This window comes from Phanerochaete carnosa, assembly GCF_000300595.1.
Source record: "Phanerochaete carnosa HHB-10118-sp unplaced genomic scaffold PHACAscaffold_7, whole genome shotgun sequence".
In the NCBI taxonomy this organism is placed as follows: Eukaryota; Fungi; Basidiomycota; class Agaricomycetes; order Polyporales; family Phanerochaetaceae; genus Phanerochaete; species Phanerochaete carnosa.
Genome location: NW_006767634.1, coordinates 1,447,840 through 1,468,902, shown reverse-complemented (window position 1 = coordinate 1,468,902; position 21,063 = coordinate 1,447,840). Strand labels below are relative to the sequence as shown.

Genomic DNA, 21,063 nt, shown 5'->3' with positions numbered 1-21,063 from the left:
GCCCTCTCTTCTCACCGACTTCCTTCACTCTGCTCGCCGTCGTTCCCCCCTCCTCGCCACAGCGCGAGCGTCGTCTTCGCCGACCATGACGCGGCCGTCATCTTCGTCGAGACCTTACACGTCCTCAGGGCATCCCGCCTCGGCACGTCCTACCACGTCCCGAGCTGACCATCCGGACTACTTCGACCGCGACCAGCAGTATACGGCTTACTCGCAGGATTATTCCGTCGAAGACGAGGACGAGGAATCAGAGGCAGAGGATGTCTTTGCTTTTGGGCCACCGGGCACTGCAGAAGCGGAGCCACACGCCGTCTCCACTACCGTCCCCCCTTCGCTTGTCCACCCACCCGTGTCCTTCCCGCCACCCGCCTTTGATCCTCATGCAACCTATCCTAACTTCGTTATGACTGGTCCTTCCTCATTACACACACGCCACCCATACCCCATGAGCCCTCAGGTGGAGACTCCGCCCTCGACAGACTCTCAGACGGGCGACGATCCTTATCGCATGCGACGCGTAGCACAGACTAATTCAACATCGACATCAACTACACATACGGGGACAGCACATGCAGGAAGACGCTCCGCGGTGAGCTCCGCTGTCAGTTCTAGAGAGGTACACATCTCTCTTCCCCGAACAAAAGATCGCATTGAGGAAGAGCAGCCGGATGACCCGCAGAAAAGTCGACCACCATCCTCAGTGACAAGTTTTCCAAGCTTAGACTCGGGAGCGGAATCCATCAAGTGAGAGACCCACTGTGACATCCTTTATTCGAAAATTAATCCCCATAACAGGATGGAGTTCGACTTTGACGGTATAGAAGAGGAAGACAGCCCATATCCAGAAGTCCGCGCCTCGGTCTCGAATATAGATGATCCGGAGATGCCGTGCTTGACAATGCGGATGTGGTTCATTGGGATGCTGTTGATATTGGTTACAGGGTGAGTGGCTTGTTCCGTCTGTAAGATGTCTCAGGTTTAAATATTTGTGCGTGACTATTTTTGTTGGCGCTCTGCTGCTTGTACAGATCAGCGAACGTCTTCTTCAACTTCCGACAACCTGCACCAGCAATATCCACGAATGTCATACTGCTTTGCGCACATCCCCTAGGGAAACTTTTTGCCTTCTTCCTTCCCATCACAACCTATCGCTTTCCCCGCTGGCTCGGCGGCCTCGAGTTTTCTCTGAATCCTGGACCGTGGAACATTAAGGAGCACGCTTGTGTTTTCATGATGGCGAACGTCGCGTCTGGTGCACCATATGCAATTAACGCCGTTGTTGTCGCAGAGATCGACTACGGGAGAAGGCTGTCGTACGGATTCAGCGTGCTCTTAGTCATGGCTACCCAGATGACCGGGTTCGGTGTAGCAGGGCTCTGCAGGAGGGTGCTTGTTTGGCCTGCCAGTATGATCTGGCCTCAGAACCTCGTGACTTGCACGGTTCTGAACACCCTACACGCCGAAGAGGACGAGGGCCGAGGAGGCATCTCGCGGTACCGCTACTTTATGTACGTGGTATTGGGCGCGTTCTTTTTCTTTTTCTTGCCAGGTACGTTATGTCTCCGCTCGCTGGGCCTAGTTATCTTATGCCTTATCCTCAGGGTATCTCTTCACTGCGCTGTCGATATTTTCATGGATATGCTGGATCCGTCCTAACAACATCCCAGTAAACCAGCTTTTCGGCGTTGCGAATGGTCTGGGTATGGGTATTGTGACCTTTGACTGGACTCAAATTACATGGGCCGGTAACCCGCTGATGGTGCCGTGGTGGGCATCGATCCAGACCTTCGCTGGCTTCGTGTTCTTCTATTGGATCATCCTGCCCACGCTCTACTACACAAACGTTAGTTCATTCATATGAACTTATTGCGGTGCGAAGTCCTGACGATCTCCTCGCCTCTAGACATGGCACCTTGCGCACCTTCCGATGTTAGCTAACACGCCATACGATCGCTATGCGCAGCCATACAACGTCTCACGCGTGCTAAACTCAGATCAGACACTCAACGTTCAAGGATTCAACGACTACTCGCCGCTGTATCTACCCGGCGGGTATGCCGTCACCTATCTGATTGCCTTCATCCTCTCGTCCTGTGTTATTGTACACACGATCCTCTACTACGGCAAGAACCTCATGAACGGCTTCAAGCGTATCAAGATTGAGAAGGATGATATCCATGCGAAGCTCATGCGCTCCTACCCGGAGGTGCCCGATTGGTGGTACCTTGGGGTATTTGCGGTCTTCCTGGCTCTCATGATTGTTGCGCAGGAGGTCTGTGGCATTTTCGTTCGATACATCCGACATCGTTTGACCCGAAGTGTTTTAGGTGTGGCAGACGGGGTTGCCAGTCTGGGCGCTTCTCCTCTCCCTCGCACTCCCGGTGTTGTACACACTTCCAGCGGGTTTCATCTTCGCGACGTCAGGGCAATCTGTAAGTATTCGGGTTGTTCTGCAATGACATTCATGCTGACCAAACATTGTTCTAGGTGGCATTGAACCTCCTTGCGCAAATTATTCCTGGTGGCCTCCTGCCTGGCAAGCCCATCGCGAACATGGTGAGCGAGTGATTGTCTCACATCTTCATCAAACTGGATTCTGACAATGCGACAGATTTTCAAGGGTTACACCATCCAGACGCTCGCTGAGGCGCTGTCGTTTGTTCAAGATTTGAAACTGGGTCACTACATCAAGGTTCCGCCACGCGCAACATTCATCGGTACGTCGTGTATCAGAGTACTGCGACAGAAGTAGTTGATTAACATAATGCTGGCATACCAGTGCAATCCACTGCGACGCTATTTGCGGCGTTCATCCAAGTGGGTGTGAAACAGTGGATGTTCTCCAGCATTCCCGATATATGCCAGCCAGACCAGCGCAGTCGACTTACATGCCCGCATAACCAAGTGTACTACACTGCCTCGGCGATCTGGTGTGTATTGTGAACTTTCCTCGATTGAAGGCTCGGACTGATCTGGTGTCGTGCAGGGGTCTCCTCGGCCCAAGTCGCCAATTCGGCAAGAGCTCCATTTACTATCCGCAGGTGTACGCCGTCATCGTCGGCGTGTTCCTTCCCATACCATTCTGGTATTGGCAGCGCAAATACCCTAATAGCTGGAACACGTATATCAGCACGCCGATCGCGCTCAATGCGGTCACGTACGTTCCGCCTGCGACGGGTATTAACTACTCGTCCTGGATCACGGTCGGATTCATCTTCCAGTACTGGATCAGGCGACGCAACTTTGCGTGGTGGAGCAAGTTCAACTATGTCACGAGTGCGGCTTTGGATATCGGTATGTGTACGACACTTTGAATGATGAGAGAAATTGCTGATGGGTCGTGCTGCAGGCACCTTTGTATCCCTGCTATTTATCTTCTTCACCCTACAATTCCCGAGAGGTGGCTCGATTCAGGTGAACTGGTGGGGTAACAGTGTGTGGGAAAGAAGTGCGTGCTTCCCGCTCCCTGTTCTGCGATCGACCATTAACGTAGCTCCTCTCGCAGCCGCAGACTTCCTGAATCTTCCACTGAGGCAGACTAGTCCTGAAGGCTTCTAGGACACGTCGGCTTGTACAAGATTCTGTATTTTAACATGTCCCTTGCCCTTCTTCCTTTCAGCGTTCGCGAGGCATACGGGCTGGGCGCCCAGACGGACAGAGCGGGTATTATATTCCGCTCGAGCACGTTAAACACATCGACTCGGCATATCACACCGACCCTGCATTCGCTCCTTGCTCATTATATCTCGATCCAATCTCGTCTTGTGATCTATCCTCTCGCTCTTGTGGCTCCTGCGTTCCCCTTGGATCGTGTTTATGTGTCTCTAGTCCCATCACACGCGCCCGAGTCCCCCTCCGTCTTGCATCAAAGTCTTCCGTTTGCTTTCCTGCAACATTTAACTACCCACGTTCAAACAAGCCCTTCATTAGATACCATACATTATATGATCCTACATTCCCACATGGATCTCGTCCTGTCTGCCGACCTTTTTTCTTTATATTTGTCAGGCACGACAGTATTGGTTCTCAGTCTCTGTTTCTCTCCTCGTTTCTGTACCTATCTTTTCTCGTATTGGTATTCCTAGGCATAAAGTGTAAAACGCAAGCGTGGAAAATATGCGAATGCTCCAAGGCGTTAGTTGTAACTCGAGTTACAAAGGCGCACTGCGCTTGCCGCTGTCGCCATTGGACTGTGTATACGGTCGCACGGGAGTAGACAGCACTGGTCTCATTTTGCCTAAGGCCGTGCGCGATGCGGTGTTGCACTCTGGGACGCAGAACGCCAGCCTCCGACGTCGGTCTGATGCACACCATCTTCCACGGCCGATCAACGTCGAAGTGCCGCCTGGCAACCTCTTGTGCATCCCCGACGGTTGAAAAACTGATGAAGGGCGTCGCGGCGTTCTGACGTTCGTTCCTTGGCCGCAGGATATGTCTGATATGTCACCATTACCGGTACTGCTACTACACCTTGCTTGCCGTTTGAATTTTCGGCGCTCCCCTGGCTAGGTATGCCAGGCTCCGCGTCTACGATTTGAAATTGTGACAAGTGCACGTTCACTGCAACCGGCCATGAATGCATGAAGCTTTGAAGCTTTGAAGTTTAAAGTTTTAGCGCGTGGAGGGCGGTGTGCCTTCCAGGTTCCAAGTTAAGATGCCTCCTCACGAGAGAAATTTGGAACTTTTTTGTCGCAGAAAATATGCAAAAAAAGCTTGAAAAAATAAGTAAGAAAAGGCCGTATTTTTTTGCTCAGTATCCGGCAGTCCGGCAACTCGGCAACCCGGCAGTCGAGTCGATTATCCGCCGGGTGCCACCGTCCCCCGGGCGCTTTGACAAACGGCCTGGCGGACAGTCGGCTCGGCTGCCGGGTTGCCGAGTTGAATTTTCTTACTTATTTTTACAAGCTGTTTTTGCATATTTTTGCAACAAAAAAGTTCCAAATTTCTCTGGTGCCTTGGACAATGCTGCGTAGCTGATGCGGAAGGAACGTCGCCTCGACAGCTCGTCGTCAACCCCCATCGCGGTGGGTAATTGGGCGGATTCCGTTTTAATTACATGCCACTAACAAAGGAGTATCGTGCGTGGTGTGAGTCGCTGTTTTAAAAGACCGCGGCCTTGCAACTCTGCTCACCCCGTCCTCCAGGTAACAAATCATTCACCCCCTTCGGCAAGCTTCCCCTCGAGCTATACCGCGACATCCGGGACCTCGCGGCGGACTTTGATGACAAAACTATAGTCTCAAAGTTCTCTCTGGTCTCGCAAGCCTGGTCTCAACAGTGCCGCCCTCGTCTCTTCGGTACCCTCAGGATAAATGGCGAAGAGGACTGCCGTATTCTCTACGATATAGTGCGATCTCCATTGTCAGGTTGGCTTGCGTATCACGTTGGTACGTTGTACTTCGATAACTCTTGGTTCCCTGGCCATCCATTCTGGATGATACTCGCTCGCCTCTTGCCAGCGTGCCATACCATCCACCAGCTGGTGTACGATCCTCGCGACATTGCTTTCAGATGTTTATCACGCAGTGCATATACGAAGACCTCGATACGGAACATCACTTCCCTGGCCCTGTACCACTGTAAACTCCCGTCGTTCTCGGCTCTGCTTCGCGTACTGGGGGATATCACCTACCTCGAGGTCGTCAATCTCCATCAGGTCAGTTGGCCGGGTGCCCCCCTCATGGCAATTAGTACCACGAACAACGTCTGCAGTGGCTCCTTGATCTCGACTGAGCGGACATGGCTGAAGTTCAGCTATGTCCGTTCAGTCGAGATGCGGGACTGCACGAACAACACCGCAGTACCCACCTGGCTCCTGGCGGCTGCGAGCACACGACACTCCTTTACCCGACGTCGGACTGCAGGGCCGGCAGTCCCTGCAGAAACATGGACCACCATCAAGTTCATTGAAACGTTTATGGGTGATGACGATATCGGCCATTCACAGTTCTAGGTCATGGGAGCAACTCAGAGTGAGATTTATTCGTCATCCTCACAGATTATCGGACTCATGGAATACTCCCAAGATCCTTACACGTTCTCTGGATATCTAGAGAATTCTGTTGTCGCAGTTCAAGTCGCAAGGTCCGTATCTTCCAACGGCAGCGATGAGGCTTGGTCTGTTCGCGAAGTCGCCCTCGCGAATGCCTTCGTGAGCCACGCTGCTGACCATTCGTGGACCGGAAACTACGTCCGCTCTCGCGATTGGTCTATGATCACTTCCCGTCCATCTGCATTTCCGCAATTGCAAAGATTCCATGTCCTTTGCGGGCAAGGCTACTCAGAAGGGGACTTCAATACTCTCCGCGATCAGCTCTTGGGTGCTGTGAATAACCATCGAGCCATCACCATTCAACATAACCGCAACCTGCCAGATGGAAGGTTCCTACAGCCGATTCTATTCTTCACCGAAAGAGAATTGGAGGCCACACGCAAGGATGCAGCACGAAAGATAACGGTGCGAACTGTGCAGCGTGGCCACTTTGCATCACGCTGAGCGATGTCTTTATGCAGGACCTAAAAAACGAACGAAGGATGAGGGATGTGAGCAATTTGTCGTAGATGAGCTTCGTCGTCATGAGCATACCGTCGAAGTGTGCGAGCATGCTTTGCGCCAGATGAGACTTTAGACTTGTTGATTTAGCTTATTTTTCGCTGTTCTCGGGCTGGAACGTGCGTACGAACTCATATAAACAAACACTTGCCGCACGTCTCCGTCTTCGACAGCAGTGAAGAAATGGGGAGCCTGAACCACAATTTTTGTGCGACGACACGGGTTCCGATACAACAGCTTTAAGGCGGATTCTCGAGCTGCCAGCTGTACACGCCGTCGCAGGCACCGTGTTAGCGTTCCACACTCGGTGGGGCTTTGCGGCCTTAGGCTGATCGCGTTAGGAGCAACCTATTACTCACGATCCGGGGCTGTGAAGCCACGTGGAGGGCGCATGCACGCCTGCTGAGAGAACGTCACTTCGATAGCGCATCGCCAACCTCAGGCTACATGACACGGCGGGCAACTGGACGACCTCGAGTTCAATTACATGCAGCAGATGGTGCGTGGTGTACATGGGTCGCACTTGCGAAAGATAACCTGGCCGCTCTACTCACACTTTTGAGTCCTCCAGGTCGCGAACCTCGTTCGTCTCATGCATTCACCCATTACTGGAGGAAGCTTCCTCTTGAATTGCAACGCGACATTCAGATCTTCGTGACAGGCTACGGTGACAGAGCTGAGTTCTCAAAGCTCTCTCTAGTCTCGCAAGCCTGGTGCCGACAGTTGCGTCCTCATCTCTTCGACGTCCTGACACTGAAGAATGAGGAGGACTGCCGTATGCTTTACGGCATAGTGCGATCCCCGCTGTCATCATGGCTTGCGGACTGCATCACTACGCTGTACTTTGAAAGCACTTGGTTCTCTGGCTGTCCACTCTGGATGGCACTCCTTCGCCTCTTGCCCGCGTGCCGCACCATCTACCAGTGCTCCGGGTGGGGGCATGATCGTCGTGACACCCTCCCTGGACGTTTATCACGTAGCGCGGATCTGAAGAGCTCATTACGGAACATCACTGCTCTGTCCCTTTTTTGTTGTGACTTTCCATCATTCCAAATCCTGCTCCGCGTACTGGGCGATATCACCCACCTCGAGGCCGTCAATTTTGACCGGGTCACATGGTCAGGCGCACCACTCACAACAATTGATACCGCGAACAACGTCTGCAGTGGCTCCTTCAGCTGTGTTCGCTCAGTCGAGCTTCGGAACTGCACGAACAACATGGCGGTACCCGCTTGGCTCCTGGCGGCTGCGAGTACACGACACTTGTTCACCCGACGTCGAACTATTGGGCAGGCAGTTCCTGCGGAAACATGGGCCCTCATCGAGTTTATCCAGACGTTCTTAGGTGACGACATGCTTGGCTTGTCACAGTTCAAGGTTATAGAAGCAACGCCGGGTATGCTTTATTTGCCTCTCTCTCTTACTGGACCATCGTGCTCATAAGATACTCCCAAGATGCCTACACGTTCCTCGCTTATCTACCAGATTCCTCTGTTGGCGAACGTCTGCCAGGTGTGCAAGTTATAGTGCAAGTCGTCAGGTTTATACCTTCCGGTGGCGGCGACGAGGCTTGGTCCCTTCGCCAAATAGACCTCGTAACCGCGAGCGACAGTGATGATCGTCCCTCTTTGACCTTCGACTATCTCTGCTCTCGCGATTGGTCCATGGTCTCTTCTCTGCTATCTGCATTTCCAAAGTTGCAACAATTTCAGATCCTTTGTGGGCGGGATTGCTCCGACAAGGACCTGCGTGCTCTCCGTGATCGGGCCTTGAGAGCCGTGGACAATAATCCAGCCGTCGTTATTCGACACGAACCTCATCTGCCAGACGGGAGGTTTTTACGACCAACACTATTTTTCACCAAAGGAGATTTGGAGGCAAAAAGAAAGAGGGCAGCAGAGGAGATAACGGTGCGGACGGAGAAGTGTGGCTCTATCTTGTACCGTGCTGAATAAAGTCTTTATGCAGGCCGTGAAAAAGCACATGGCGTTTTCGCCTCTGGCGCATGCTCAGTTTTACACAGATGTGCTTCGTCTTCATGAGAGTATCTTCCAAGTATGCGAGCATTCTTTAAGTCAGATGAGATTCTAAGCCTGTTTAGCGTAGTCCATCTCGCGCTGTTCTAAAGTACATACTGTATTTTTCGACCTGTAAGGCAGCGGTTATGACTGTACAGCTATAGCGGTGACGACGACCACGTCGTCGTGACGGAGACCTCTAAGTTTGGAAGTTCTTCAAATGCTTACTACGTACCTTTCCGTCACCGATAGCAGTTGAAAAATGCAGAGCCTGTACCACGGCACTTGTGCGACGACATTTGAAGTTCGTACTAGCTATGATTTCGGCATACTGACCACCATTTACCCTCGGAACCCCCCCCCCCCCCCTCCCGAGCCCTACCAGCCGCCGAGTAGACTGACATTTGAGTCTACGCGCGTGGCACACAAAACGAGAGACGATACGTCGCGCGACTGCGACGCCTCGTTCCACTCAGGCCGGCTCGGAGGATGGACTTGTGCCGGGGCCAATCTCGCGCTCCATGCGTATGTCCTAAATATTCCTCATGTGTGTACCGGTGCTATGGTAGACATACGTCCGCATTACTAGAGGACATACAGAGGGGTGCGGTAGGTGCTGTTGCCAGCAGACAGGTGGAGCGTTGTAGCAATACACGGTATCGTACGCCGGAGACAGGCCCGCCCAAAGAGGACACCTGGGACCGGACGGCGAACCGTGGAAGGGTGGTTGCGTGCTGGAGAGAAGATTAAGGCGCAGCATATGCGTGGACTGTTAACTACGAGCCAGAGCCAGTCTACGGTAGAGCACAGTGGATATACCAAAAGAGAAGATAAAGCAAAGTGAAAGAATAGTAATGCTAGTAATGCGATGTGCGTATGTACCCCCGAAGATGCCAGATGCAGTGCAAGAGAAACGAAAGTTCTAATGATTACCCGATAGTCTGTATTGGAATGCAGAAGTGACTGGTGCGATGTGCATGAAGTCCGGGATCCGTAGCATCTATAAGAAAAATGTCCGAGCGCAGATGGAAGGACAAGATAAGAGCAGCGAATACAAAGATGCAAGGTCTATTATCCACTTGTCGATAGTGATGGTGACGCTTTGCCCATCTTAAGCTTGAAGGGTGTGTCCTCTTTGGGGGAGAGAAGGTCTTCTGTTGTCGCTGCAGGCGTTGCGACAGGCGTGTCATCAGAAGGTTCAACATTCGGTGCGAGCGCTTCCTTCTCAGCGGCCTCGGACGGCCGGTTTGTGATCGTGATGTCGTCTTCTTCGTCAGCAGACAGCCGCGAAGAGATGCTACGGCTCCGCACGCGCTTGAAGGGCTGCTTGAAGATACGGTGCTGGGCGTATGCGAGGAGAGGTCTGCATGGCGAAATCCCTCATTAAGTTTTTGCGAAGATAAATGCAGAGAGATGACGTACATTGCAGCAAGGGAAATAGCCATGATGACCTCTGTAGCGATCGGCGGATGCCATCCGCGCGTCTGCAGCCAATATATATGCGCCGCGTTCCGGTCAAAGAAGTACCTGAGCCCCATGCTCATGCCGGACTGCTTGTTCACGACGAGATCGACGCCAAGGGCCGTGAGGAACGTGCCGAGCGCGGCTGCAGACAGCGTCTAGAAAGCCGGGGGTGAGCCACGTATCACAAGCACATCAACGCTAGCGGCGAGAGCGACGCTTACGATGCCGGCCTTCTGCTTCGCAATGACAAGAATGAGGAAGATGGCGCCGAGCACCATCGTGACGACCCAGTTGGCCCAATACGGGTGAGGGAAGAGGAGTCCCGGGCGGAAAAGGACGATGCGCACGCCGAGGGACAGGCCGCCGAGCGCGCCGAGCACCGCGATGCCTGCAATGCGCCCGAATTCGAAGAGTCCGAGGACAAAGCCGCAGCCAAAGGCGGCCACGGGAAGGACCATGAGCCAGAGGTCCAAGATGCCGTCTGCACCGACCGCGTTGACGAACGACGCCCAAACTGGGCGGCACGGCGTTGTGCGGTCAGTATGGACGTTCACGACGCGAGGAACACAAACACGCACTAGCGAGCGTTGCAGCACACCCAGTCGCCGCCCCTGTTGTCAGTCTACCGAGCCTGAAGCCTGCGAGCATGAGCGGGATACCGACAGCGAATGCCCACACGAGCCAGACGATGGCGGGGACACTGAAGTCGACGCCGGCGCCGTCCGTCGCAGACCCTTGCGCGATCTGCTGCATTGTTGTCGGATCGGTGACGTTGACAATGTTTCCCGAGCCGTCATATGTGATCACAGGTTCGCGTTTTGAAAGCACAGGCGACGCGTGCGTAGCGGTAGCGAGGCCGAACAGACATATCGAAAGCGTGTTGGACAGGACGCGAGAAAAACTTCGTGAGAGCATGTGGGGCAAAGGTCGGACGTGCAGTAGGCTGATTATCAGGGATTACTAGAACAGCTGCGAGTTCATTAAGCAAAAGAGAGATTGCAGTCTAGCCGGTGGCAACGTCACTAGGTCGAGTAGACTAAGCGGTGTGCTACGAGACTCGAAAGGACAGACTGAAAGGAGCGTCGTGAAAGGCAAAGAGCGACTTTGGTGGTAAGGAATGACAGGAAGCGGTTGGATGGTAAAGGTGAAAAAATGAAGATTAAAGCCGAGGGCGTCGCAAGGGGCACCCGGATAAGGCAATTCAGAAATAGACTGATCGCCCATTAACCGAGCTCTCACGCCACAAAGTCCTTTCCATATAACTAGCACTTAATTCCGCCGCAAACATTACCTGTTACAAAATAATATGCTACAAATATGTACAACAATACAGGATGTTACAGCGATAATGACCGACCTCGAACATACTTGGATTCGTCCCCAATGTCGGACACACTTCCTTGCACCTTGAGAGGGCGCGGCGGCGCGCGTCGGGAGATGTTCTGATGCCGCGGCAAAGACTCGGACGTCGACCCTCTGCCGTCCTCAACCCTCCGGCGTCTCAACACAGCCGCCTCGACAGCTTTTCGGGCTTCTCCCTGTTGTCCGAGAAGGATGCTCTCGAGGACCACAGCTTCCATTTCCTGGCGGACCAAATCCATCACCGGCTCTGCTGGGTCGCAGGGTAGGATATTTGGGAAGTCGACTTGCGAAGGCGCAGTCTTTGTAGGCTCTCCATGGCAAGCGTGCAAGTCGGTGTGTATCGTAGTCAGAGCTAAATCACCTGTCGGTCAACACGAGCACAGCATGATGCGTGTGCTACTCACCCTCTTGATCAATGTTCCGCAAGGCGTTGTTCGCAAGAGACATGAACTGGGCGACTTGCTTCGGGTCAAGCTTCTCAGTAGCAGACGGGAAGAGTATTGGGATGACTTGGTACAAGGCGGAAGACAACAGTATCGAGAGCGACTTCAGAAAATTGATGTGCTGGTAGGCGACACGATTCGGCCAGAGCAGTCCCAAGAGACCCGTCCGAGAAGGGGCATCAGGTGGCGTGTAGAGCGAAGACGGAAGGGCGGTGTGCGAAGAGTCAGACGTCGAAGGCGCCATAATTAAGAGCAGCTCGACAGCAAAAGTCCAGAAAAGAATCAAGTAATTCCACTGGAGATAATCGTTTACGATGCAGTACATTTTAATGCAGAAGTGACACTCACGAAGGCTAGATCCCGAGGCGCAATCTTGTTCCAAAACATTAGGGCGGCGATACCGACTGCGTAGTACAGCACAGAGTGACCCATACCGCGCATGAAGTAGTCTTGCATTGTCGTAACTTTATCCCATTTCAAGGCTTGCGGACCAAATCTAAAAGAACGAGAGAACATTTTTAAAACGGGGCCGAACTCCACGAAGACTTGCGACATCCCACCTATCGTAAGCGAACCGAGTTGTTGGATTTTTGAGCGCCTCATATGCAGTCCGGACTTCCATGAAGTACGTCTCAGCATGTGGTCCAGCCTTGTCCGGGTGCCAGATCTTCGCAAAGGCCCGGAAGTTGAACTTCATTGCAGCTTCGTCTGCTGTGGGGGGTACACCAAGGATCTCGTATAAGTTCTGCCCTATCGCAGATCCGGCTTGCGAAAAGGTATAGAGAGCGTAGCCGAAGACCACGAGAGTATAGCAGTATCTTCGATGCTTGATGTAGAGCGGAGTATTCGGTGGTGGTGGCTGGCGATGAAGAGCGAACGCGTAGAAACGATGGAAGATATTTAAAAGCTGGCTGGCAAGCATGTCTGGGACATATCGCCAGCCTAACCAGCTGGCGAGCACCTTCAGCCCAATCATCGGGTCTACGGGGAAGCAAAGCCATCAGTATCGAGTCCATTGACTAAATCAAAGCGAGAAAATGTTCAGGGGGGCCGAGGCCCGAAAATGATCTCATGTCCCCAAGCGTGCTTAAACGCACTTTGCAGCCCTAACACGCGCTCAGTGCCTGCCTCTGTGCATACGAAACCACACATCTGCGCGTTGTTCTCTAGCGCCACATGCTTTGAGCGTATGCCCTGCTACAAGCAGGTCTTGTCACGTCCTCGAAAATAAAAACCACGTCTGCGACCGCCAGCGACAGAGGAGTCTCTCCTGCACCGGCTTGGCAGGGACGTCCCTGCGGATCTGCTGTGGCCGCCCGGACGAGCAGGCGGTCACGGGCACATAAATGCAGGCTGTAGGCTCCGCCTTTGCTTACTGACTGTTGCTCTGCGAGTCCGCAAGCCATGAAGGAGCCGCGTCGTGAAGAACGGAGGCTTTTAGTCCGGCCTTAAGGCGCGCCACGGTGGTCTCGAGCATAGCGCGTCGGGTTACGAACTCTGGCGGCTCCGAGCGGCTCGAGGGTGCGGCGTCTCGCACTGCTTGGGATCGACCCTTTTACTAGGACATCATAGCTGTACGAGCATGCGGCTGCGTCCGGGGGCTGGAGAGAGAAGCCCCGGGTGGCCTGTCTTCGCCCGCCGCCGTTGCGCAGTGCATGTCTCGCAAGCGATCAAAGCTCTGGAGTAACGGCTCACCTGTCCCCTGTTCCGTTCTTCGCGCCTACGTGTGCCGACAATGACGACGGCGCGCTGTAGGGTCCAGTGGCAGTGGCGGGCAGCTGGTGGTGGCAGAGACAGTGACGGAGTCGAGCGCTCGGGCACGCGCTCGCAAAAATAGGTGTAAACCCTAATTCCCACGCATATACGTGGTTCCCACGGGGTTACACGTTGGTGACGTGAAGTTGAGTGGTAAAACGAGTCGGTTGTCTGTATCCACCTACTCACCGACCCAGCGAACGCGGACCGCTCTCGCTCGCCATGAACCTCTTTCGTCTGTTTGGTACGCCGCCTTTTCACGTACGCCTTACCTGCGACAAGCTGAATCGCGGGTGCTGCAGGGGACCTTTCCCACCTGGCCTCAATATTCATCCTCCTGCATAAGATTCGGACGACGCGGTCATGTAGAGGTTCGTGATTGACGACGCCGGTCCTGCACAGCATCTGACTAGCGAATCTGTAGGCATCTCTTTCAAGACGCAAGCACTATACGTCGCCGTCTTCGTCTCGCGCTACCTCGATATCCTCTGGGAATGGGTCTCGCTCTACAACTTTGTGATGAAGGTTTTCTTCATCGCGAGCAGCTGCTTCATTCTCTATCTCATGAAGATGAAATACCGCCCGACCCATGACCCGTCCATTGACACCTTCCGCGTCGAGTTTCTCGTCGGCCCGTGCGCCCTGCTCGCGCTCATCTTCAATTACAAGTTCACCTTCACAGAGGTCCTCTGGTCCTTGTCCATCTTCCTCGAGTCTCTTGCCATCCTCCCACAACTATTCATGCTCCAGCGGACTGGCGAAGCTGAGACGATCACGACACATTACCTGGCCGCGCTGGGCGCATATAGAGCTCTCTACATTCCCAACTGGATCTACAGGTGCGTAGCAGCGTTACGTTCCAGTGTATCCACGCTCATGGTACATGTTTTACGTAGGTACTTCTCTGAAGGCGTTGTTGACCCCATTGCTGTCACCGCAGGTCTCGTGCAGACTGCCCTGTATGCGGACTTCTTCTACGTGTACTTCACAACGTGCGTTTGCTCTGTTCCTTCATGTGTATCGTTTACTCATCGTTCTTTCACTCAACTTCTTTTTGTGATCGAACTGTCGCAGGGTGATACAAGGGCAGAAGTTTGAGTTACCAGCATAAAATAGTTGTATATAGTCAACGTAATACTGCGGTTCGCAATCGATTGCGCATTTATCTAGCATCGCTGTCGAACAATGCCAATCATAAGCTATTCCTGAGCGTGTAACTCTTAAACTGCTCTATGCGTCTTGACAAACGAGCCCGAGGATATGTCTGCGCACAGCGCGAAGCGAAGCGCGACTGACGCTTTGGCGCCTTGATACCCATCCTTGACTTGTACCGTCACGATCTCTTTGGGCAGCAGCTGCGAGCACCTTCCCTCGCGGCCGCCCGCCACCTAATCCCTTTTGCCCTTCGTGTACACTCGCGTACAACCCAAGCCTTCTCACCGCCGCCACTCTTTACACCGCTGCTACCTGCGCCACTATGCTGCTCAGCGGACTGCTCTGCCTTGTGTTGGGCCTCCTGCCGCTCGGCACCCTTGCAGCGCTCGACGACGGGGTCAAAATTGCGAACAGGACGATAGAAAGGGTGCGTTTGTCTTTATCGTGGGTGTGTTGGGTGTGCTAGATGGGAGGTGGTGTTGGTGCATCAGTGGGACATTGATACCTCTCGAGCCTCCAGTACATACCCACCACTAATTGTGTAACCCGAAGCTGAATAGAACTTTGTTCGCTAGACTGTTGCCCTGCGAACACACTCGATGTACGCGCCATACATTGACCAGGATCTGCAAAACCGGTATGTGACCTTCTGTAAATGACACTGGTCTTGGTCTCACGCTTGCTGCTATGAAGATGGTGGGACTTTGGAGCGGATACCATTATCGTGAGTATCATGCATTTCTAACCATGGGCCTGCATCTCCTGATATCTGTCCTAGAATACGAACAAGCACATTCGTCTTACAAGAAACCGACCGTCACAAATGGTGTGCCATCCCCTTCGTGTCAAACTTGCACGCCCAATTCACGATCTTGTAGGGGTGGCTGTGGTCTCGGCTACCGCTGACTGCTGCAAATTGGGTCCTGGAAATCGAATTCAAGGTGTGATATGCTCGCCTCATGGATGGTTTTACATAACTGAATACTCCGCGCTAGATTTCGGGAGAGGCGGGACACCTCTATGGAGATGGCATGGCCTTCTGGTTAACAACAGCGCGTGCGCAACCAGGGCCCGTCTTTGGTAGCATTGGTAAGCGCAGCACGCTAGCTTCGATGTCGCAGGGAAGGTCACGTCATCTGTAGATCATTTCGAGGGACTAGGAATTTTCCTAGATACCTATGCAAATTCACGACACACGTACTCGTTCCCTCGCCTTGTCGCTATGCTTGGTGATGGCAAAACGAAGTATGATCAGGCGAACGACGGCGAGGCCAACAAGATTGGGGCCTGCTCCGCAAACTTCCGCAAGACGAACGTTGCGACGAAGCTTAAGATCACATACATCAAGGACACGTACCTGAACGTTCAGCTTCAGTACAGGGCCTGTAAGTATAAGCTTTGTTGTTTTTCCGTTATATAGTATTGACTACTCCGTAGGGGATGACTGGACGGAGTGCTTTACCGTCCGTGGAATCTCCTTGCCAGCATCACCATTTATTGGTATCTCCGCCATGACAGGCGACGTCTCGGACAACCACGATGTTGTCGCAATCACTACATACTCTGCACTCCTCTCGAGCCCCGATGCACCACGCGACCAGTTCAGGAACAACAAACCCACAGACCCAGAATCGTCGTTCCTGTCCAGGGTCGTCAAGTTTTTGCTCTTCGGCTGCGTTGTCGCAGGACTGCTGTACGGCTACGGACGTTACGCGCTCAGGCAGCCCGGCAAAGGCTTGGGCTCGGGGATTGGCCGGGGTGGGTCGGCGCTGGGCAACCCATTCTACGACAGCAAAAGATTTTAGCCGTATTTTGGATGTATTTACTGGGTTCTATTACATGCTTTCTCACCTTTTGCGTACCAACACCTGTCTCAGGTTATCCCAGGAGATGGCAATGTGCGTAGTGCTACGGTGATGTTATTGATGATTTGGAGCATGCTTTCTGGATCCTGTTCTGGTTTCCTTCCAACCGCTCGTTTGTAGCGCAGGCTGTCTGCCTTCTCTGGGCCTCGTGTGAGGCATCCCAGGATCATGATCCCTTGGCGGGAGTACCTTGGCTGAGATGCTCGGCTAGCCATCCCGTGTCGGCTTTACACGATCAGAAACGGCTTGCCCCTTTAATGTGCCTCTTGCTTCCGCCCTGAACATCGAGCGACGTTGAGCACCTACCTCTCGGACTCTGTCCCTCTCCCAGACTCGAAGCCTGAACAATGGTCTCTGCAGTCGACTTCATCGAGCAGTGGCTGCCCGGCTACGACGGCACGCAGTTCTACACACGCACGTATGCCGCGACATTCCCGAAAGCCATCGTCCTCTTCGTGCACGGCTTTGCAGAGCACATTGGCCGCTACCAGCACTCACATGCACGGTACCCCGCGCGGCACATCACCGTCTTTGCGTTTGATCTCCGGGGATACGGGCGCACGGCCCTGGACACCGAGCACAAGAGCAAGGACTCGGCGTACGGAAAGACGAACTGGGACTGGCAGCTCCGAGACATCGAGTTCTTTGGGCAATACGTTGCCAAGCAATACCCTGGCACGCCGCTGTACCTGATGGGACACTCTGCGGTAAGCACGCATCATCACCGTCGCTCGTGTCCGGGCAGCAGTAATCGGGAACCGAAATCCATCTTTCGCAGGGCGGCGCTGCTGTGCTCGCATACTACACGCGCGACAAGGCGCCACCGAGCACCGAGGGCAAGGGGCTGTTCAAGGCCGTCATCGCTAGCAGCCCGTGTCTCGTCCTTACGCACCCGAAGCCGAAGATCATACGGTGGACTGGAGCGAAGCTAGCACTTATCCGGCCATACCAGCTTATCCCAGCAGACGTTGGCGTCGAGGTGTGTCTCCGGACAGATTTGGTAGTAACACAGCGGCTAAGTTTGATCTAGAACATCACGCGGAACCAAGCCGTGAGGGATGAATACCTGAAAGACCCCTTGATCAGGAGAACGGGCAGCCTGAAGGGTCTGGACGATATGCTCACAGGCGTACGTCTAGTTCACACGAAGGCATACAGTCTAGGTTGACTAAGTTGTTATCAGGGAGAGAAGCTATTGTCAGGCGACTACGCGCGATGGCCGAAAGATCTCCCTTTGTTTATAATTCACGGAACCGCGGACGAGGTACGTCGGAGTCCCTCGCCGGCCCTCGAATGCCTGGAAACTCATGCAGCGCCGCTAGGTCACGAGCTGCGAAGCCTCTAGAGAGTTTTACGAGAAGGTTTCCGCAGAAGACAAGAAGATCTCAATATATGAGGCAAGTCACCGCCCCCGCCACACCCCAGCACGCGCTGACACAGCTCACAGGGAGGCTTCCACGAGCTTGTACATGAACCTGACGGCATGTCCGACCGCCTCGTGAACGAGTGCGTCGCGTGGGTCGAAGCGCACTGCCCACCGAAATCACCGTCAGCTACAGGCACGCCCGCGCCGGAGGCGAAACTCTGAGCTGACGCCCGCCTCGTGTTCGCCGAAGGAGGCATAGAGCTGTGTGTGTGCATCACGACCACCCTTCCCTTGCTATTGATCTACCTGGATGTATTGAGTGACTCTGGATCTATCTTGTTGTCTGTTTGCTGGCTTAAGTTTAGACGGGTTATTAACATGGATTCTGATGCGAAAGAATAATACTTTTCATAACGAAAACTGCTAGAGTGTTACGTACATATATGTTAGGGCCCAGTACCTAAAACTATCTAATATACATCTTGGCGGCTCTCTGGTGAGCTGATCTAAGGAAGGAAAGTCATGCAATGCGTGGGTACCCAGATCGTGAATGCCCAATATTGTTAGTGGTGTATAATACGCTATGATGCTGCTTTTCGCAGCTGTTTGAAACCCGCAAAAGGGGGGTGGACAGCCGTTTATGAATCCCAAAGAGGACCGAAGGAGTGCATGCCGTTCTCCTTACAGCCCTGCATGAGCTCCGCATTACCCTGCGGGTTGGAGGTGATGATGACGACTGTTCGGTGCAAGTGTCAAAGCGGTGCTTGGTAATTGGTACAGGCGACTCACCCTCAGCCTTGAAGGCGACGTAGATGTCCTTGAGCATCTTCATCGTGTCCGGACGGCGGCCCGCAATCTTGGTGTCGAAGAGGATGTAGCGCTCCTTGGGGATTCTGCGGTGGATCATGTCAAACAGGACGGGTCCGAACGTCTTCTCCATGTCGGAACCGATCCAGATCAGGAACCAGTTGTCGAGCTGCACGCATGTGGAGAGCACAGCACCGATACCTGAGCCCGTGCAGATGGCGATACCGCGGCGGTACAGATGGCAGAGGTAGGGCAGACCGGCGAACTGTTGCGGGAGACCCTGTTAGCTGCGCTGGTCTGCCAAGTCCACAGTAGCAGCCACTTGCCTTCATCTCACGGGTCCACAACCGACCCGGTGGGTCAGCGACAAGGCCTCGGGTCCAGTCACCTTGCACACCGGCAATGATGTAGTGCGCGCGACTCTCGACACCCTCAGAAATGATACCGAAGCCGTGGTACTCCATGACGGAGCTGCGGCTGATACGGCCGAGCAAGCCCTGTTGGACACCCTTGTTAAACTTGATGATGGCGACGCGGGGCGAGGGAGTGGTGATCTCGACCGGAACCTTGCGGACAGTCATCCAGGGGATACCGATGCTAGGCGCATGTACATATCAGTCTTAGATTCGCCACCAGAGGCATGTGACGACTTACAGGATGGTAATGAACATCGCATACCAGAACTCTTGACGCATGGCCAAGTGGCTACCGCTGCTGTGGAACTTGCCGGTGTGTTGGTTGTAGCTGTCGTCGACACAGACGTAAATCCACACGACTACGGTCGATATCCAGCCTGCGAAACGGTGGTGTTGCTCGAAGAAACTGAAGATGAATTTAGTATGCGTCGCCCTTAATCTGGATCTGGGCGGGAACTCACTTGTGGTGGTGTGCACGGATCCATGGCATGGCAGCCCACATGGTGACGTTGACAAATACCAGAGTGATGATGCCCCACGCGAGGACGACGCTAGGCGTGTGCTTTGCGTAACGTTTCTGGAATTCTCGGATGACCAGGAAGAATAGCCAGGCGACGGCACTGACGGCACATCCGGAGTGGATACCACCGATATGCTGGATAAACGCAGTGAGGAAGATCCGCCACCGAAGTGGTGTCCACTACAAGGCAAATGTTAGTGACATGTCGAGGCGCGATGAGAGGCTATCTACCTTCTGGAACGCCTTGACGGTGGGCCAGAAGATGGCATACCGGAGGAAGAACTCGTTTCGGCAGGCGACCGCAGCCGTAAGGTTACCAAGAGCCAATGCGGCCGCGTTCCTTTCAGCATATCTCCAGAAGTTGTAACGAGTGCAAGAGATGCCGATGGCGACTATGTTCAGGGTGAAGATGATCGAGAACATCTACATGATTATGAATCAGCGGGTGTACGCCAAAGAAAAGGACGTGTTTCTTTACTATACGGTATGGGTTGTACCAAACTCGGAATTTTGTCCAAAGGCTGGGCTTCTTGAGCAGCGCATTCTTGCGACCTTTCTCGAGTGTGGGCACCAAGTATCGAGCGAGGGTCCTGTCGTCGTCTGCGAGGGTGCGTTCTCCCTTCTCTGCGGCGCTAAGAGACGGTGCGCGGGAGCCGTCTGCGCTGCCGGACCCGTCGACCGGGTTCACCGTCGTGGTGACCTCATTCTTCTCGGTCTTCTCTCTCCTCTCGTTCTCCGGTAGGCGAAAGTCAGAGAAAATGACACCGGTGGGTGACACGAGGGGATCCGACATTGTCGAGGTTCTTCCACGGTTCTGGAGGAGTTGCTCGATGCGCTGGCACAGACCGTCGGGATGATTGGTAGAGTATTTATACTGGGCTTACTCTTGGTGTGCCGGTGTGCACAAGTACCATGTCGAGCCCCAGACTCTCGGACTTGTAGTGACGAGTGAAAGTGAGCCGCCGACTCCGCCGCTTCTGTCAAGGTAATTTTCCTGACCGTGACCCGGTGCTTCCTAGAGCGTTCGAAGACCTGAATCCGAGAGGCCATAACCCGAGTAGGCGGACATCAGCCCGGAAATCGCGGGCTGCCCTACCGGTGCTATTACCCGTCCCCGGCCACTGAGTGACGGCAGATATGGCTCGTGAAAGCTGCGAAGGGCTTCATATTCACCATTCAGAGAACTAAGGACTGTGAAGGCAGTGCAGGCAGTGTAAGCTTCGTGCTGGTCCTGATGCGCTCGTATCTCGAATAGCGAATGATGATGCGTATACGGTGGCGTGCGACTCTGACCTGTGATGATATGCACTCAGCATACACGGGTGAGTGTTTGGCATAG

The 21,063-nt window shown here is 53.7% G+C and overlaps 8 protein-coding genes across 8 annotated transcripts; 5 read left to right on the top strand and 3 right to left on the bottom strand.

Moving 5' to 3' along the window:
• The first annotated feature begins 63 nt into the window (after positions 1 to 63).
• PHACADRAFT_259684 (uncharacterized protein) lies at positions 64 to 4,103 on the top strand. Its single transcript, XM_007397994.1, has 12 exons — positions 64 to 744; positions 796 to 942; positions 1,029 to 1,549; positions 1,602 to 1,843; positions 1,904 to 2,272; positions 2,328 to 2,432; positions 2,488 to 2,556; positions 2,612 to 2,717; positions 2,780 to 2,930; positions 2,987 to 3,294; positions 3,350 to 3,448; positions 3,506 to 4,103. Exons 1-12 carry the CDS (start codon positions 86 to 88, stop codon positions 3,556 to 3,558), a joined length of 2,829 nt encoding a protein of 942 aa, XP_007398056.1. The 5' UTR covers positions 64 to 85; the 3' UTR covers positions 3,559 to 4,103.
• A 953-nt stretch (positions 4,104 to 5,056) lies between these two features.
• On the top strand, positions 5,057 to 5,953 carry PHACADRAFT_197797 (uncharacterized protein; the record flags this gene model as incomplete). Its single annotated transcript, XM_007397993.1, has 2 exons — positions 5,057 to 5,087; positions 5,145 to 5,953. 2 exons carry the CDS (start codon positions 5,057 to 5,059, stop codon positions 5,951 to 5,953), a joined length of 840 nt encoding a protein of 279 aa, XP_007398055.1.
• Positions 5,954 to 9,105: 3,152 nt separating this feature from the next.
• Positions 9,106 to 10,875, bottom strand: PHACADRAFT_125005 (uncharacterized protein). The gene is made up of 4 exons (XM_007397992.1): positions 10,614 to 10,875; positions 10,257 to 10,549; positions 9,994 to 10,190; positions 9,106 to 9,934 (listed from the first exon to the last, which is right to left on the bottom strand). Exons 1-4 carry the CDS (start codon positions 10,786 to 10,788, stop codon positions 9,643 to 9,645), a joined length of 957 nt encoding a protein of 318 aa, XP_007398054.1. The 5' UTR covers positions 10,789 to 10,875; the 3' UTR covers positions 9,106 to 9,642.
• A 457-nt stretch (positions 10,876 to 11,332) lies between these two features.
• Positions 11,333 to 12,782, bottom strand: PHACADRAFT_259680 (uncharacterized protein). Its single transcript, XM_007397991.1, has 4 exons — positions 12,401 to 12,782; positions 12,189 to 12,336; positions 11,802 to 12,135; positions 11,333 to 11,749 (listed from the first exon to the last, which is right to left on the bottom strand). The coding sequence occupies exons 1-4, from the start codon at positions 12,760 to 12,762 to the stop codon at positions 11,373 to 11,375; spliced, it is 1,221 nt and encodes a 406-aa protein (XP_007398053.1). The 5' UTR covers positions 12,763 to 12,782; the 3' UTR covers positions 11,333 to 11,372.
• A 1,009-nt stretch (positions 12,783 to 13,791) lies between these two features.
• Positions 13,792 to 14,759, top strand: PHACADRAFT_259679 (uncharacterized protein). The gene is made up of 5 exons (XM_007397990.1): positions 13,792 to 13,839; positions 13,898 to 13,966; positions 14,020 to 14,434; positions 14,492 to 14,587; positions 14,670 to 14,759. The coding sequence occupies exons 1-5, from the start codon at positions 13,818 to 13,820 to the stop codon at positions 14,704 to 14,706; spliced, it is 639 nt and encodes a 212-aa protein (XP_007398052.1). The 5' UTR covers positions 13,792 to 13,817; the 3' UTR covers positions 14,707 to 14,759.
• Positions 14,760 to 14,931: 172 nt separating this feature from the next.
• Positions 14,932 to 16,602, top strand: PHACADRAFT_259678 (uncharacterized protein). The gene is made up of 8 exons (XM_007397989.1): positions 14,932 to 15,177; positions 15,326 to 15,387; positions 15,444 to 15,474; positions 15,529 to 15,576; positions 15,629 to 15,691; positions 15,746 to 15,839; positions 15,893 to 16,135; positions 16,188 to 16,602. The coding sequence occupies exons 1-8, from the start codon at positions 15,073 to 15,075 to the stop codon at positions 16,553 to 16,555; spliced, it is 1,014 nt and encodes a 337-aa protein (XP_007398051.1). The 5' UTR covers positions 14,932 to 15,072; the 3' UTR covers positions 16,556 to 16,602.
• A 293-nt stretch (positions 16,603 to 16,895) lies between these two features.
• On the top strand, positions 16,896 to 18,473 carry PHACADRAFT_259675 (uncharacterized protein). Its single transcript, XM_007397988.1, has 6 exons — positions 16,896 to 17,322; positions 17,394 to 17,594; positions 17,646 to 17,744; positions 17,799 to 17,879; positions 17,938 to 18,012; positions 18,063 to 18,473. The coding sequence occupies exons 1-6, from the start codon at positions 16,963 to 16,965 to the stop codon at positions 18,201 to 18,203; spliced, it is 957 nt and encodes a 318-aa protein (XP_007398050.1). The 5' UTR covers positions 16,896 to 16,962; the 3' UTR covers positions 18,204 to 18,473.
• An 84-nt stretch (positions 18,474 to 18,557) lies between these two features.
• On the bottom strand, positions 18,558 to 20,559 carry PHACADRAFT_259674 (uncharacterized protein). Its single transcript, XM_007397987.1, has 7 exons — positions 20,203 to 20,559; positions 19,956 to 20,147; positions 19,666 to 19,904; positions 19,443 to 19,610; positions 19,115 to 19,385; positions 18,771 to 19,053; positions 18,558 to 18,717 (listed from the first exon to the last, which is right to left on the bottom strand). Exons 1-7 carry the CDS (start codon positions 20,515 to 20,517, stop codon positions 18,620 to 18,622), a joined length of 1,566 nt encoding a protein of 521 aa, XP_007398049.1. The 5' UTR covers positions 20,518 to 20,559; the 3' UTR covers positions 18,558 to 18,619.
• Positions 20,560 to 21,063: the final 504 nt, after the last annotated feature.